The sequence below is a fragment of the Hydra vulgaris genome, chromosome 04 (assembly GCF_038396675.1).
Source record: "Hydra vulgaris chromosome 04, alternate assembly HydraT2T_AEP".
In the NCBI taxonomy this organism is placed as follows: Eukaryota; Metazoa; Cnidaria; class Hydrozoa; order Anthoathecata; family Hydridae; genus Hydra; species Hydra vulgaris.
Genome location: NC_088923.1, coordinates 29,342,795 through 29,359,850, shown reverse-complemented (window position 1 = coordinate 29,359,850; position 17,056 = coordinate 29,342,795). Strand labels below are relative to the sequence as shown.

At 29.3% G+C, this 17,056-nt stretch overlaps 1 protein-coding gene across 1 annotated transcript in view; it reads left to right on the top strand.

The window, feature by feature from the left end:
* Positions 1-1,381, top strand: part of LOC100210364 (transmembrane 9 superfamily member 1) — a 72,158-nt gene extending 70,777 nt beyond the window's left edge. Inside the window, exon 17 of the mRNA XM_065796004.1 lies at positions 937-1,381. Coding sequence (XP_065652076.1) covers positions 937-1,138 — 202 coding nt within the window. The 3' untranslated portion in view covers positions 1,139-1,381. The remainder of the gene's footprint in view (positions 1-936) is intronic.
* The last annotated feature ends 15,675 nt before the right edge of the window (positions 1,382-17,056 follow it).

Genomic DNA, 17,056 nt, shown 5'->3' with positions numbered 1-17,056 from the left:
TGCGATAATTTGCAATGCGGACGTTAATTGTTTTAGCATTTTTCACATTAATAAAGCAATGTATTTTTATATTTACGTTTCAAGATTGGAGTAAATGTTGCTGAAAAGAAAAATTACCCTTGAAATTTGACAACATCGTGTCTGATTGTTTTGTACGACGGTACAAAGCATTCATTACCTTTTATAAAAACGTGTTTTTTTAAGGTGTTAAGGGTACTTTAAAATCTAATTATAACAATGAAGAAAATGTCGAAGTGGACAATATAGTGTTCCTAATAAAATAATGATAAAATAAATAATAATTTATGTTATATGTATTATGTATTGTTATATGTATTGTTTAAGTGTCAGATGTTAATATTTCAATCAAAAAATAAAATTAAAAAAAGTTAACATTGCATTGCAATAAAAAAAGGGAGTTTAAGTTTATGTGTGTGTGTTTTTTTTAAATAAGAAACCAGGCTAGTACTAGTTGTTTTTTCCTAATCTAGTACTAAAAGTCTCAAGAGTTTCTTAATACGATATACATATTTCATTCGCTATCTTTTTCGATTCGCGTGCAAATTAAATTACTCATTTAAACTGTTTTCCACGACGTAGATAATGCTTTCTTCGTGTTATCTTGATCATCAACAAGGACTTTTAACAAGGAATACTTTTTAATTTTTCATATAGCATCAACAGTAGAAGCGATATGAAAAATTAAAAAGTACTTCTCAAACTCTTTGATAAGTGTCTTATTGAAAAGTAACTTTGTATTAAAATTTTTTTAGTACTAGTTTCTTAAAAACAAGTTTCTTATAAAAATCTTATTAAAAAAACGCGTAATCTAAGTATTGATTTTTTTACAACATAGTTGCTGATGTCGTTACTATAATTGTGTAAAAAAAAAGAGATTATATTTATGAATTTTTTATAAAAATTATTTGATTTTAGATCTACTGGTTTATTCGTGCTTGCTTACGCATTCTTTTATTTCTACAAACGTTCAAACATGTATGGATTTCTACAGAGTGTTCAGTTTTTCGGCTACACTTTACTTGCATGTTATATATTTTTTCTCATGCTGGGCACTGTGAGTTTCTTCGCCTCACTCAAGTTTATTAAATACATATACAGGAATATCAAAATGGACTAATTCAAAAATAAATTTCATTTAAGTTTTATTTTTGCTTTGTTTTGTTGCAATTTACGAAAGCATTGTAAACCAAAATCCTTGCTGATCAGATATGAAGAAATGACAATTAAAAATTTTCTATAAACTTTTTAAGTTATCTTGAAAAAAAAAGGAATATTACCAATTAAAACTGTTTTTTTGTATTTATAAATCACATATGGTGTTGAGTATTATTTTTAACTTAAATATTTTATATGTGTTCTATGATTTTGTATTGACTGCGATGCATGCAATCCTTAAGTTGCATAATTTTTGAACAAAAAATGAAACAACGTAAAATGTATTAAAAGTTGCAATATGTTTGAGCTATGTGCTGCAGGCTGAGGACGACTAAGGGACTGTTTATATGAATCGGGCCTGCCTGGTTAACCAGACTGTCCTAAAAAATATCATAAAAAATCTAATATTTTTATTGGAAATTAAATTTGGATTACGCATTTTTATTTTTGTTTAATTGGTTACTTTAAAAGCAACGGGAATGTATGATTCGATAAAAGAAATTTATTTTATCCAATCAGCTACATTCATGTAGCTGGCTCGCTTGTTTGTGTTTACACAATCGTCTCATTTGAGTGAGATCCAACTGAACTTAGGCCAGATCTCGTTATCCGGGCTAGCTTGTTTGTCATGTAAACATGTTTCATTTTTATAGGTTACTATAAACATAGTGAGATCTCGTTTAAGTGAGTAAGCTAACCGGGCTTGTCCGCTTCATATAAACAGCCCCTAAGAGAAGCGATATATGAGTTTTCTACTTATTTTAGGTGTTTAACTTTGTATATTCACTTTTTTATATTATTATCAAATGCGATTTTATAAACTACAATAGATACAGTGCACTATGTGTTTTGGGGTGACCAAAATACAAAAATAAAGTTGTCTAAGATTTTTGAAAACTAAGTTCATACTGCTATAATATACTCAGATTAAAAAAAATACAAAATATTTTTACTCTGGCGGTAGTAATCCCAAAGATAGTGACCATCAAAGTCAAAATTGGTTGCCAAATTTAAGTTATCCAAAAAAATTACATTTTTTGTTTTTCTTGCAGTGTTTCGTGAATATTTTTTTTATTCTGCCAATTTATTTTTATATTAAAGAGTATCAAATTATATACGTCTTTAGATGCTCAAGAATTTTTTTTTTTTCTTTTTTAATTTTCATCATGTTTTAAGCCGAAAAAAAAAGTTTAAATCACTTGAAAAGTTTTAACTTTCGTGACTCAAACTTCCAATTTTCGTGAACTCGCAAAAAATATAGTATCAAAAGGTATCGACCAAACTATTATCAAATAACGTAGAATTGAGCCTATTTTTAAGAAATTAAAAAATTAGCTGCGACTATGCGAGAAATTTCTATTTTAAGTTTGCCCTACCTGGATTATTGCCAATTTTCAATTTTTTGTTTTCCCAGCGATAATTGATCAAAAGTCTACATAAGACTTTGTATTCAATAATCAATTGAAAATTATAGTTTATTATTGATAATGGACATTTAATTACGTAATTATTTGCATATGTTTTAATATCGTATGCTTAAAATTAACATTTCATGCTTGAAATTAACATAATTAAAAAAAAAATTAAAAAGTTAAAAAGTTATGTATTCTACTAAAATTAATAGCAACAGATTTTACAACTAAAGATATTATTAGCTTTTTTTTTTTTTTTCTTCCCAAAGGCCGATAAGGCCACTAGAGATGATGAGGCTACTTGTGGTTATAACCATCTCTCAACTCTATAACTCCGAAACACAAACCTTGTCGAACAAGGCCGCTGCGCAGAGAAACAAGTTGAGCGCGGTACTACCAGGGACGTGGTGGGGATTGAACCGGAACCTCTCGCTTTTAAAGCTAGCGCTCTGCCACGACAAATATTCAAATATTCAACTAAAGTAGAAAATGCGCTTGCTTTATAAGCAGAAGATCCAGATAGATACATTTCCAAGGCTCGTTTCAAACCTGTTTGAAACGAGCCTTGGAAATGTATTTGCGTCACGTTAAGGAAGGAGGCGTGAACTTCCTGGTTGAATGCACTTCCGCGGTGCTATGTGACAAGACCGTAGGGTCTTCTTGGGGCGACTGAATAAAATAAAAAAATGATGTTGATAATATGAGTAAGAGAAGTAAACGTCGGATAATTGCAGTAGAGCATACAAATTCAAATTATGATTCAATTGATAAATCATTACTTATAGCCCGTAGAAACGTATAGAATCAAAAAGATTTTTTTTATTTAATGTGTTAACACATGTCATCAAAAACCATAAAGGTTCACATCATATGTTTGTTCAGTTGACAAATGTCAACGATAAAAGGGCAGCTGAAGAACCCGCAGCAATAATAACTGACGTAGATCTTAGCGTATCTGGCTATAAATTAATCCAACAGGCATCTAAAATAAGATGTCCATCTTATTCACAGTTATTAACAGTTGAAAAAGCACTTAAGTTGTGTGTTCCACAGGATAATCACTTGGAAGTCAGTGATTTAAGAGTCAAAGTAGATTTACAAGCGCTTATGAATCATACCACTGAAAGAGTTGTAAAAATGAGGCAAAAAGAAATAATGGATTTATTGGATACCAGTAACAAACTAAATGAAAATATGTTGTTTTTAAACAGTATGGGCAGGGTTTGAACAACCAAGCGTTTTCCGATTCTGTTGACAGTCAAGATTCAAGCATGTTTGCAGTTGTAACAACACTTTTGAGGATTAGTGTGTCAAATTTAAAAAATGACTTTTTGTGGACCAACTTAATCTCTTATAGTGTAAGATTTTGTCGGCCAATTGAACTTCATTATATCAAAGAAACTGCCGTAGTCGTTTTAGGAAAAAAATGTCAAACAGAAAATGAAATTTTGGATTTCCATTCAGTGAATATTGAATTGGTTAAAGAAAAGTTTGTTATTATTGATTTCAATTTTATTTTGTGCATGATTGATGGAAAGGTTTTAGCAATTATAACAAACACATCGTCAACACAGTGCTATTGTATTTGCGGAACTACACCAACTGCAATGACTTGTTTGAAGAACTTTCTTAGTGGATTTTTTAAGTGGATTTTTTTTAAATGGAAAAGCGTTCTCTGACCCAAAAGAACTAAGCGAAGTATTAGGGATTGATAAGACAATTATTAAAATGTTTAAAAATATCTTAATTGCAATAAGTTGTCAGCAAACATTGAATCCAGAGTTATTTGAGCTATACTGTAAAACAGTATACTGTCAATATTTAGACCTGTATGATTGGTATAAAATACCGTCAACAGTTCACAAATTTCTTGCACATGAAGCAGAAATAATGATAATCTCGCCAATTCCGTTGGGAATTTTAGCTCAGGAAGCATCTGAATGCAGAAACCAATAGAAACTATTAATTTAAAGAATTATCGGAACCAATAGAAACTATTAATTTAAAAGATGAAATAATGAACGATTCAGAAGCTACTAATGAAGATTATTTGGTAGATGTAAACATTGACGTGTGAAATAAATATTGCAATATTAAAAGTAAAAACTGTGAAAAATTATTACTTTGAAGAAAGTTGTTTAGATATTCTCTTTTTAAAAATTATATTCTAAAAAGAATTTATTGAACAATTTAAAGTTACATTAATACTTTGTATGCATGCCTTTAGCCTTAAGTAACTTAAGTAACGCTTTGGCATGCTTTCTACAAGAAATGGACATTTATTTTTTATTTTCTCATCATGGTGATATATTTTGATAAGTTGTTCAATCAATTGAACTTTTGTGTTAATGCTGGTTTTCTTTAGTCTTCTCTTAACAACCAGCCATAAATTCTCTATGGGGTTTATATCTGGGCTGTTTCCTGGCCATGGCAATGTTTGTATATGGTTTTCTGTCCAAAACTTTGTCACTGACTTAACCAGTCTCTCAATTGGGGCAGCAGTCTTGTTTCCAAAACTTTCTTATACTGGTGCTGATTCATTGTGCCTTCAACAATATATAAAGGCCCTGTGCCTCTGGCTGAGATAATACTCCACACCATAACTGTGGTAGGATGCTTCACAGTCTGAGCAACACAAGTTGACAAACACAAGTCTGAGCAACACAAGCAATACAACAAAACACAACAACACAACACAACTCAAAAAACTCTTCGTTTGAAGATCTCCTCACATATTGACTGCTTTCATCACATATTGAAAACATGGATTCATCAGAGAAGCAGACCTGTAATTAGATTATATTACAGACTGCGATAACACAGCTGAGTATTGACCGGAATTGGCAGATGAGTAATGAAAAGATCTTAAAAATTGACGGTTAAGTGTGAAAGAAAAAGGAACAAGGATTGGTTGGTGTTAGGGTAGAAATTTTTGTTTAAAGAAGCATGTGTAAGAAAAACTATTGAAATGTTTAAGTTACTCACCTTACTTCAATCACTTCCAAAGCAAAATTTAACCTCATGGGCCCAGTTAATCCTTTTTTTAGCCATTGCCCTTGTTATTTTGGCTTTCTTTCTTGGCCGACGTGCTGGAAGACCTGCATTAATAAGCCTTCTCCTATTCGTAGAACTGCAAATATCAACACCATACTTCTCCAAGGACTTTTTTAAGTCTTTACTAGTGGCTCTTCTATTCACTTTAGCCATATGGATAAGTTTGCGTTGGGTTCTCGGGCTCACTTTGGACTTGCGTCCACAATTTCCTTGTCGTGCAGAATTGTAATTTTGCCCATTTTTAATAGCCTAGCTGTTACGGCTTACAGATTTCTGTGAAATTTGTAGTCTTGAAGCTATTTCTCGTTGTGAATACGTTTTTTCTTCAAGCATTGTTTTAGTAACAGCAACTTTTCTTGGTGAAAGATCTTTGGTTCTCCCCATAACCTCAAAATCTGTAGAAAAAAACAAAACAATTTGTAATCAGATTTTTTATACAATTTAAAATGGAAGTTATAGCAAATAAACATTAATATGTTAATGGTTAACCATAATGATTTAATTAAACTCACCTTCAGCTTTTATTTTGATGAATGTACATTGATGAATGTATTTACAGTAAAAGTTCTCCTTACAACAGCTGATTGACCACCTTTATGTTTACAGCAGTGTTGACAACCCACCTAGCTTATGCGTGGTTACTAAGTTACTAAAGGCTAAAGGCATGTATACAAAGTATTAATATAACTTTAAATTGTTCAATAAATTCTTTTTAGAATATAAAAAGTATTTTTATTGAAAAAAACCTAGTTGAGTCTAATAATTTTCACACCTCTGTAAGCTGCTGTTGAGTTGAATATTTTTTCTTTTCTTTCTTCGCTCAATAAATCTTCAATAATTCGTTCAGTAAATCAATATACTCTAAATTAAGTACTTTTAATTCAAAAAAAGTGTAATAAATAACCAGTATAATTTAAGCACCAATGTTAATAATATACGAATAATGTTCATAATAGGTACAATATATACAATTACATGTACAATATATACAAGCACGAATTATTCGGTGATTTGTTAAACGGTAGATCTAAGTATTTTTTTCAGAGGGATCTCAATTTTGAGGGAGAGGGGTCTTAGAACCTTATAAAATAGATAAGTACATTTATCAGCATAAATATACTTAGACATTATAGAGACAAAACAAAACTCCATATAAAAGTCCATATTAAACCATTTTTGGATAATGCATAATTTTGTCGTAATAATATTTGTATTTTACCAGAAGGAAATTTTTGGCTAAATCTAGGGTCTCAAAACCCTTAAAATCCCCCTAAATCTGATCCTGGATTTGTTAGTATTTACGTGTAAGTCAGTTGAAAAACCGAACCTTTGTTAATGCATGTTATACAGTCTGATGAAGTTAATTTTAACTTCACCAGACTTATTTTAAAAATGGACAATTAAAATATTCAATTATTTAAAAACAAAATAAGGCTACTTTGTATAAAACTTTTAGGTTTAAAAACTTATTTTTTGAATTCAATTCTATTTGGCTGAAACAAAATAAACAAAGATTCAACAAAAAATTGTTATTTGTTGAACCTGCTATTCGTTGTTTTGATTTTGCAAAACAAAACGCTTGCTCGCGTTTTTGGCAAACAATTTTTTTTAACTTTGGTTGAGATAAGAAATATTTGGAAACCTCTTAAATAATAATTTAGGACTTTTGTCTAATATTCATTGGGAAAATGTTTACTCATACAAGAAGTCAATACACAAATGAGAACATGACAAGCTAATAAGTAGCCTGAATTATATAACTTTTTTGTAAAAAGACATGTCGATTATGTATATTTTAAAGAAAAATTCATTAAAGAAAGTTTTTATTAACTATATTAAAGTTTTTCTCTAATTTTCCGAATTTGCTGAATACCGCGTTCTCTAATTTTTAATTTTTTAACTATTTATATATATATATATATATATATATATATATATATATATATATATATATATATATATATATATATACATATAACAGTATTCGACTAAACATTTGTAACCAACATCGAACAATGCTAAAAAGTGTTCCTAATTTTACATGTCTTAAAAGAAACAAAACTATACTACCACAGCAAACAGTTCAGGAGTCTGGAGTCATAGCATGCCATGACATGAGCAATCAGCTGACAGGTGACAGCACACAGGCAGAATTGCATGCAGAAGCTTCCAGAAGTTTCCAGAAGAAGCATCTGGAAGCATTCAGTAGCATCCAGAAATATCCAGAAACATTCAAAAGCATCTAGACGCATCCAGAAGCTTCCAAAAGCATCGAAAATAAGCATCTAGAATCTTCCAGAACAGGTTCACACAGGTTCATTTTACTATATAAGAGACATGTAAATCGACATGTTATTCAGTCAGTATATGGAAGTCAATCAGTCAGTATTATCAAGACATTTTATCGAAGTGAGTTTTATCAAAGAACATCAATACAAGAAGTGAAATACAACAAGTGTTTCATTACATCAATACAGTCCACATCCAACCAAGACGTTGTGTTCCACAGAGCATTAGTGTATCATCACAAGGTAAATGTAACACGGTAAGCCTTGAGAAGCGTGATTATTTATTTTTATTATTTTTATGACTTCAAGTGCAAAAATGGCTCCCGACAGTCTTGGATTGGAACTAAGAAAGAAAATTATTAGCGATTACGTAAATGGAATGTCACAAAAAAGTATTTGTGATAAATGTCGCGTGAAAAAATGGACCATATCAAGACTATGTTCCAAATATCGTTCAACGGGGAAGTTGGCAGCAGATAACAAAGGTTGAAGACCGCGTTCCACCACTTCTAGAGAGGATTCTATGATCGTCAGATCAGTCAAGAAGGATCCCTGGATATCATCAGTCGAGATACAAAAGCAATTAGAGCTGCTTGTATCGGACCGAACAATCAGACGACATGCTGTTGAAGCCGGATTGTTTTCTCGACACCCTGTAAAGAAACCGCTGATTTCATTAAAAAACCAGAAGAAAAGACTCCTGTTTGCTACATCTTATATTGACTGGAATGTGCAGAAATGGCGAACTGTCCTGTTCAGTGATGAATCGAAGTTCAACATCATTGGGAGCGATGGCATTTGCCGTGTACGTCGACCGGACGGAAAACGCCTCGATTTATGTTACTGCCATAAGACCATGAAGCATGGTGGAGACAATGTAATGGTCTGAGGGTATTTTTCTGCTAACGGTCTAGGTCCAATACATCGAAACGATGGAATAATGGACCGTTTCATATATAAAAATATCCTGAAAGATGTTATGTTACCTCATGCTGAATGGAATATGCCAAAAAAATGGATTTTTCAGCAAGACAACGGTCCGAAACACACTGCAAAAGTAGTCAAGCAGTGGTTTCAAGACAACCACCTATCGGTAATGGATTGGCCGGCTCAATCTCCGGATCTCAACCCTATCGAGAACCTGTGGGAGATCGTCAACCGCAGAATTAATCGTGAAGGTGTTTGTAATAAGGATCAACTGGCCTAGGCAGCGATTCCACAAAGTTTTATTGATCACCTGATTGAATCTATGCCTCGAAGATGCAAGGCTGTGATCGACAACAAAGGATTTGCCACGAAATATTGATAGCGAAATACAGCTTGGTCAATATTTTGTCAAGTTGCACTTGTTTTGTCCAGAAGGAAATCAACTTTTTTTTAATACTTTTGATTAATTTATTAATTTTCGTGTACAAATAATGAACAGTGTGATGAATAAAACTTGAAGAACTTAGTCTCTTAACAGTTACATAGTTATTTCTCTAAATTGAAAAAATGCAGCACTTTAATATAGAGAAACTAAATTAGCATTATTTGGTTACACTCGTTTTGTCCGATACTGTATATATATATATATATATATATATATATATATATATATATATATATATATATATATATATATATATATATATATATATATATATATATATATATATATATATATATATATATATATATATATATATATATATATATATATATATATATATATATATATATATATATATATATATATATATATATATATGTTTCAATGTCATATCTCGTTGTACGTGAATATATATATATTTTTGAATATAAATTTATATTTTACGTCTGATGACGATCTGTGCAAAAGCAGATCGAAATATTACGAAGAATAAATTTAGTTTGTACGCAGCTGTTATTTTATGCTTTATATTCAAAAATATATATACTTTTTTTTTTATTTATTTAAAGTATTTAATGTTATAAAGTATTTTTACATAATAATAGTAATAAAAATAAAAATAATAATAACAATAATAAAATTAAATATGACATTTGCAAAACTTATAGCAATAAATATAAAGATGTATTTAATATAGTGTCGTATTAATGATAACAAACTATTGGCACGTTAGAGTTTTTTATTTAATCAAATTACTTGATAGTACCACGATAGGTTTTTGTCAAGAAGTACCCTGAGATATTCTATTTATTTAGATGGGAAAAGTCTTCTACCGTTATTTCTAATTTTCACATTATCAAATTCTTTCTTGGAGGGTTAAAATAATAAATTCAACTTTATTGATATTAGGAGAAATACAGTTACTATTTTATTAATGACACAAATAATGGAGATGAGATTTAACTTTTTTACAAAGTTGCACGAGTGATCTATTAATGAATAGAAGATTAGTGTCGTCAACAAAATGATGAATAATCGAATTATTTATAGAGTGAGGCAAATTATTAATATATATTAAAAACAGTAAAGTCCCTAGAACGGAACCCGGTGGGACACCATACTTATTAACTTTATTTGTGAATTCAAACCCATTAATCAAAACAAACTGAGTACGATTTCGAATATACAATAAAAACCAATTATTAGCGATACTTCGTATACCATAGTGATATAACTTTTTACTAAAAACCTTTCTGCTTAATTGTATCAAAAGCTTTTTGAAGATCAATAAAGACTCCACAAGCAAAAGAACTACAACCAATCGCACCACGAACCATTTCAGTAATGCTAATAAGAGCATGGAAAGTAGAGAGTTTTAAACGAAATCCAAACTGGCGGCCAAAGAGATACTTAGAACTATCAAAATAGTGGTAGATATGAGAATACATTAATTTTTCAGGAATTTTTTTTATATTTGACAACAATGATTTTGGTCTATAGTTATTGCAGTCAAGTTTTGAGTCCTTTTTATGTATTGGGTTAACAGATACATTTTTTAAAATATTAGGGGATATACCTGTAGCTAATGAGAGATTAAATAGTTCAGAAATTATTGAAAAAATATTATTAGCAAGAAGTTTTAGTATAAAGGTTGGAATGCTGTTTGAACCAGAAGCCTTTATTTAAAAAAAAGAATAGGAATTAAGAATAATAAATTATTTTATTTTTTGGCATTAGGATGAAAATAGAGTTGAGGTTTTGGTGTTTTTAAATACGTATGGAAGTCAGTATGGGATGAATGAATACTTTTTTGCTGTTCTTCAGGAATTGAAAAAAAGGAACGAGTTGAAAATTTCCAAGATTTTAATCATAGATAGTTGCTTGCCGCGAAAAAAGATGGCCGACGTTTTTGACAACAAGAAGTAAACAAAAGCGAAAATTAACTACATACATTAAAAAGAGATAGTAATCAAGAAAATAAAATAAATAATAAATATTGAGTACGTAAATCAATATGGTAAACGTTCAAAAAGGAGAATTTGATACGTTCAAAGAAGTTCAAATTGAAGTTCTTAGAGGATAATCAAGCTCAAATTATTACTAAAAACACTCAAGTTAACAACAATCCACTTTTTAGTAGCTTATTTCATAAGAAATCTCTTGAACCAGAAGAAACAAGAATACTAACCGCGATTTCAGCTAAAAATAAAGAAAAATCTAGAAGAGAATACAATTTGATTCTACACGGTCTTGATGAATTAAATAAATCAACTGAAAAAAATATACAACATGAAAATGAGCAACTAAAAAATTTTTTTAATTATTTGAAGATTGATGAATCATTTATTAAACGACACCACCGCCTAAAATCGAAAAGCGATAAACCTGGTATTGTAATAGTAGAATTAAATAATAAAGAAAAAGTTGCAGACATTTTAAAGTCAGCAAGCAATTTGAAATATAATGTTGAATATAAAAATAAAGTATATATAAATCGGGACTTAACATTTGCACAACGTGAAAGTAGAAAATTGCTTCTAAAAGATAGAGATCGTTTAAATAATGGTGATAATGACCAGCCCTTTCGGTATATTGTTAAAAATGAGTCAATTGTCAAAGTCAAGAAAAGTGAGAAGCTAAAAATTAACTCATTATCAAATGTAAATAAAAACAAATCTGACAGTATTTTCCCATTCAATAGAAAATATATTTATCTTAAGTATTGGTATACAAATTCTACATCTTTAGTAAATAAAATAGCAGAGTTTGAAACAAAAATTATGACCGATTCACCAGATATCATACTTATTACTAAAACATGGTTCAAAAATTACTCGATTAATTAATATTAACAACTACAACTGCTTTTATAATAATAGCACAAATAAACAAGATGGAGGTGTTGCAATTTTTACAAAATATGATATAATTGCTTATGAAGTTATACTTTATATAAAGAAGTTGAACAAATATGGTGTAGCATTGTACTTCATAAAACAAAAATATTAGTTGGATGTATATACAGACCACCAAACAGTACTGAATTAATAAATAATGCAATTAATGAATTGATAAAATCTGCAAAAAAGGAATTAATGAATGGAATTTACTTAAATGTAATGATCGTTAGTGTTTTTAATTACCCAAATATTATTTGGATTGAAGACGGAACTATCGAGCTAAAAAAAAACTGTCAAACAAGCAAAGCGTTTATTAATAGTTTGCAAAACAGTTATTTACATCAAATAGTTAGCTAACCAACTTTTTAAATGGCTATTGATAAACCAACAAATATATTAGATTTAATAATATGTGACAATCTAGATTTAGTATTCAACATTGAATATGATGCTCCACTTGGTCAAATTACTAAAAGCCATTCCATCTTAAAATGGGAAATTAACATACTCAATTTATGTAAGAAAAAGTTCAACAATAAGAGATTTAATTTTCGAAAAGGAAAATACCAAGAAACGAATATCATGTTTTATAAAGTAAATTGGGATGAAATATTTGATAAAATGAATACAAACCAATGTTATGAATACTTTTTAAAAATTTATAAAAAAGCTTGCAAACAATATACTCCTCACCACTTCAAACCCACTAGTTCTATCAAAAAACCATGCAAAAAAATCAAGAATCGAATTTGAATAAAATGTAGTCTATGGTGCAGAGTGCGTGCTACAAACTTCAAAAATACAAACTTAAATAATGAATACAAACTAGTTAATAAAATGAATAAAAAAAAAATTAAAAAATCTACTCTTGATTATGAAATAAACTTAGCCAAAGATGTAAAACATAACCCAAAACTCTTCTATGCATATGCAGAAAGAAAAAATCAAACACGTACAAAACTACTAGCACTTAAAACTAGTGACAATAAAATAATAACCAATTAAAAAGTCATTGCTAATCTACTAAATTGTAGTTTCCAATCAGTATTTGTCAAAGAAAATCAAGATCTACCACATTTTATCAATAAAACAATGCAATTATTTGAGTGTGACTGGGACCAAGAACTAAAAGAAGATACTGTGCTTAAATATTTATTAGAACTTAATGAAAACGAGTCACTTGGTTGTGATAACATCAGTCCCTATGTGCTAAGCCATTGTGCAGAAGGATTATCCAAACCTTTGTCTTTAATATTCAAGAAATCGATTCATTCAGGAGAGCTGCCAGAATAATGGAAATCTGCAAACATTACACCACTTTTTAAAAAAAGAGACAAGAAAGATCTGCTCAACTACAGACCTATCTCTTTAACATCGATACCAAGTAAGATAATAGAGAAAATAATTAGAAAAAAGCTGATAATTTATAAAACAGAAAACAATCTGTTAACGCCTCAACAACATGGATTTGTACAAAATAAAAGGTGCCTAACAAAACTATTAGAAACTTTCGATATTATTACAACTGAAATTGAAGATGGTTATCCAGTTGATATATTGTTCCTAGATTTTGCAAAGGCATTCGATAAGGTGCCTCACCATCGACTTATATATAAAATTTCTAACCATGAAATAAAAGGCAATATTTTAAATTGGATTGATTCTTTTTTAGAAAAGAGAAAACAAAGAGTGGTAATGGGTGAAGCTGTATCAGATTGGTGAGAGATTTATAGCGGTGTGCCACAGGGTTCTGTATTGGGTTCTCTTCTCTTTCTGTTACATATCAATGATTTTCCCCAATGTATCTCCTCAATTACAAAACCATACGCTGATGATACTAAAATCATATCTGTTATAAAAGAACATAATAATCTAATTAATATGCAAAATAACATTAATTTGTTAACTGAATGGTCAAATGTATGGTTAATGGAAATTAACATAAGCAAATGCAGTGTTGTGCACATTGGAGGAAAAAATAATTACTATAACTACTCTATGAAACACAATAATCAAAGTTTTCTTCTAAAAACGACAACAAAAGAATTGGACTTAGGTGTAATAGTTTCATCCGATATGAAATGCAATCGTCAGGTTCAAGCAGCTACAAGTAAAGCACAAAGAATCTTATGTTTAATAAGAAAAAGCTTTACTTATCTTAATACTGAAATGGTAAGGCAACATACACATCGTTGGTTAGACCACACCTGGAATTTGCAGTTCCAGTCTGGAGTCCAGGTAATAAAAACGATATCAATGACTTATAAAAAATTCAAAGATGAGCAACAAAGCTCGCACCTGAACTAAAACATCTAAGTTATACTGAAAGACTGGCAAAGTTGGGTCTCACAACTCTAGAAACAAGATGTACAAAAGGTGATCTTATTGAGTTTTTCAAAATAACAACTGGGATTGATAAGATATTGTGGTATAAAGAGCTTCATAAAGCTTCTTCCCTAAGTCTAAAAGGTCATTCAATGAAATTTGAAAGAGAGTTTGCAAAACAATTTTTTTACGAACAAAGTGATACCTCATTGGAATGGTTTACCTGAAGAAGTGGTTTCTGCAATGACAGTAAATTCTTTTAAAGCTAGACTAGATAAACATTTGTTAACGGCTGTTAAAGTATAAATTTTAAAGCAGCTTGTATTACTATAGTATTACTATAATGGTGATGTTTAAAGATATACAAGATGAGTCTGAGATATCATCTAAAAGTAAATTCAAAAGAGTTCTAATACCCTTCCACTTTCCTAAATATCTTATTTCGTTTTTTTAAAATATAAATAAACTAATGATCCGATATTCTAAAAGTTAGATTACCGGAAAAAATATCTTTAGGAATTGAATTAGAAAATATACTATCAATTAAAGTACTTGAATGATTGGCAATTCTTGTCGATAAGGATATAAAAGTCAAATTTTTAAAGTGGATTATGATTGGTTAACTTTAAGTTATGATAGTTACGCGGCATTTAGTTGAAAATTAAGTTATTACAAAAATTGTTTTTTGAAAAATGAATGTTTAAAATTTTATGTTAACTTAGTGGTCTTCTCGGGGAGGTGCCCCAAGGCCGAGAAGACCACTACTATCGAGGAGGTTAGTTTAATTGTGGTTACAACCCCCTCTTAATACTATAACTCCAAAACATCAACTTTGACCAACAAGGTCACTGAGACTAGAAACTAGTTAAACAACTCTTCGCATCAATACCATTATTTTGCTATTTGATGTTCGTTCCCGACATCAAACAACAGATATTTTAAAACCAAACTCGTGGAGAAAAAAATTTAATGTCATTAGTGAAAAAAAAAACTGTTTTAAAAATTAAAAAATTTATACAAGTATAAATAACGCGTTAATGTAGCGTAATGATTCGTTGCAAAAAAATTAAAGGAATCAAGTCTCATTTTAAATCATGCGTCTGCGTGTATGTGCGCACTTTCAACCTTCTTTTTACTTTGTTCAACAACGACTTCATTTTATTTTCTTCAATAAATTTTTTGTTTTGTTTTGTTTCGTTTTTTGTTTCTCTTCAATAAATTTATCCGTTAAGATACCAAGATAAAATATGCAATAATAAATTTATCCGTTAAGATACCAAGATAAAATATGCAATAATAAATTTATCCGTTAAGATACCAAGATAAAATATGCAATAAATGTGAAAAGTAATACAAAAACAAGTATCTTTAAAAAACGAATAAAAAAAAAAGAAACGTAGAAACTGGCAGAAAACATTTAGGTCTTTTCATAAAGAACTGTTGCGTGAAATATTAATACATTAATTTGTTTATTTAACTTAGATTACTAAATTAACAAAATTAACTTCGGTTCGTTGTAAGAAGTGGTGGTAAGAGTTTGTGGTAGCTTGTAACAATTAAATAGTTAATTGAGTTTTTGGTTATTGAGTTCTTTGTTTCTGGATAATGCGCATTTTTAAAATAAGTATATATTGTATTGTTGACCATGTGTTATAAATTGTCGTGCCAAAAATATATGTGAAGTAGTACTTTTTATGTAAAGTAGTACTTTGTAATTCCAATTTTGGTTTATGAATGTATATTTAAAATGTTAACTATTTTACCCTAGTTTTTTGCGGTTACAAATCAGGTTACGAAATCAGACGATCAGGATACGAATGTAGAAGATGTCGTTGCAAAACAGGTGTATAATGAACAAGCGGTGGACGGTATTCTAGAAAGATTATTGATAATACATAAACCAGAGAAAACAGTGATCCAAAATATTTGTTTATGAGCTTACTAATTTTATTAGTAATCTTTGACTTAATCTTAATGTAAACTTTTATTTTTTGCTAATGAGATTAAATTTAAAAAATATTTGATAGAAATCGTTATTATAAAATTTCAACTCCAAAAAGTTAATTTTCTTAATTATCGAAACGTAAACAAGTATAGTGCACAAACATTTTTTCTCTAAATCCCAACTATATGAAAACGTTTTATAAAAGTTTATAACTTTTTATATAGTTTTATAAAATAAAAGTATAGTATAAGTAGTATAGTATAAAAGTTTATAAACATATTATAATAGTTGTAAAAAATATAAAAATTAAGACCTTTTATAACTATATCTTATTTATCAATTTCATTACTTTTACTTTTATAACTATATCTTAATTATAAATTTCAAGACCTATAGCTCTTATTGCTTATATAAAGTTAAAAAGTTAAAGCGTAATTTTAATTTATATTATTTTTAAAACTTAAATAAATTGAAATAACGTTAACTAAATCAAAGAAACTATTGAACAAGATCTAAAGGTTTAATATAAGCTTACTTAGACTAAATCGAAACGTTTTATATACGTTAATTAGACTAGATTTAAA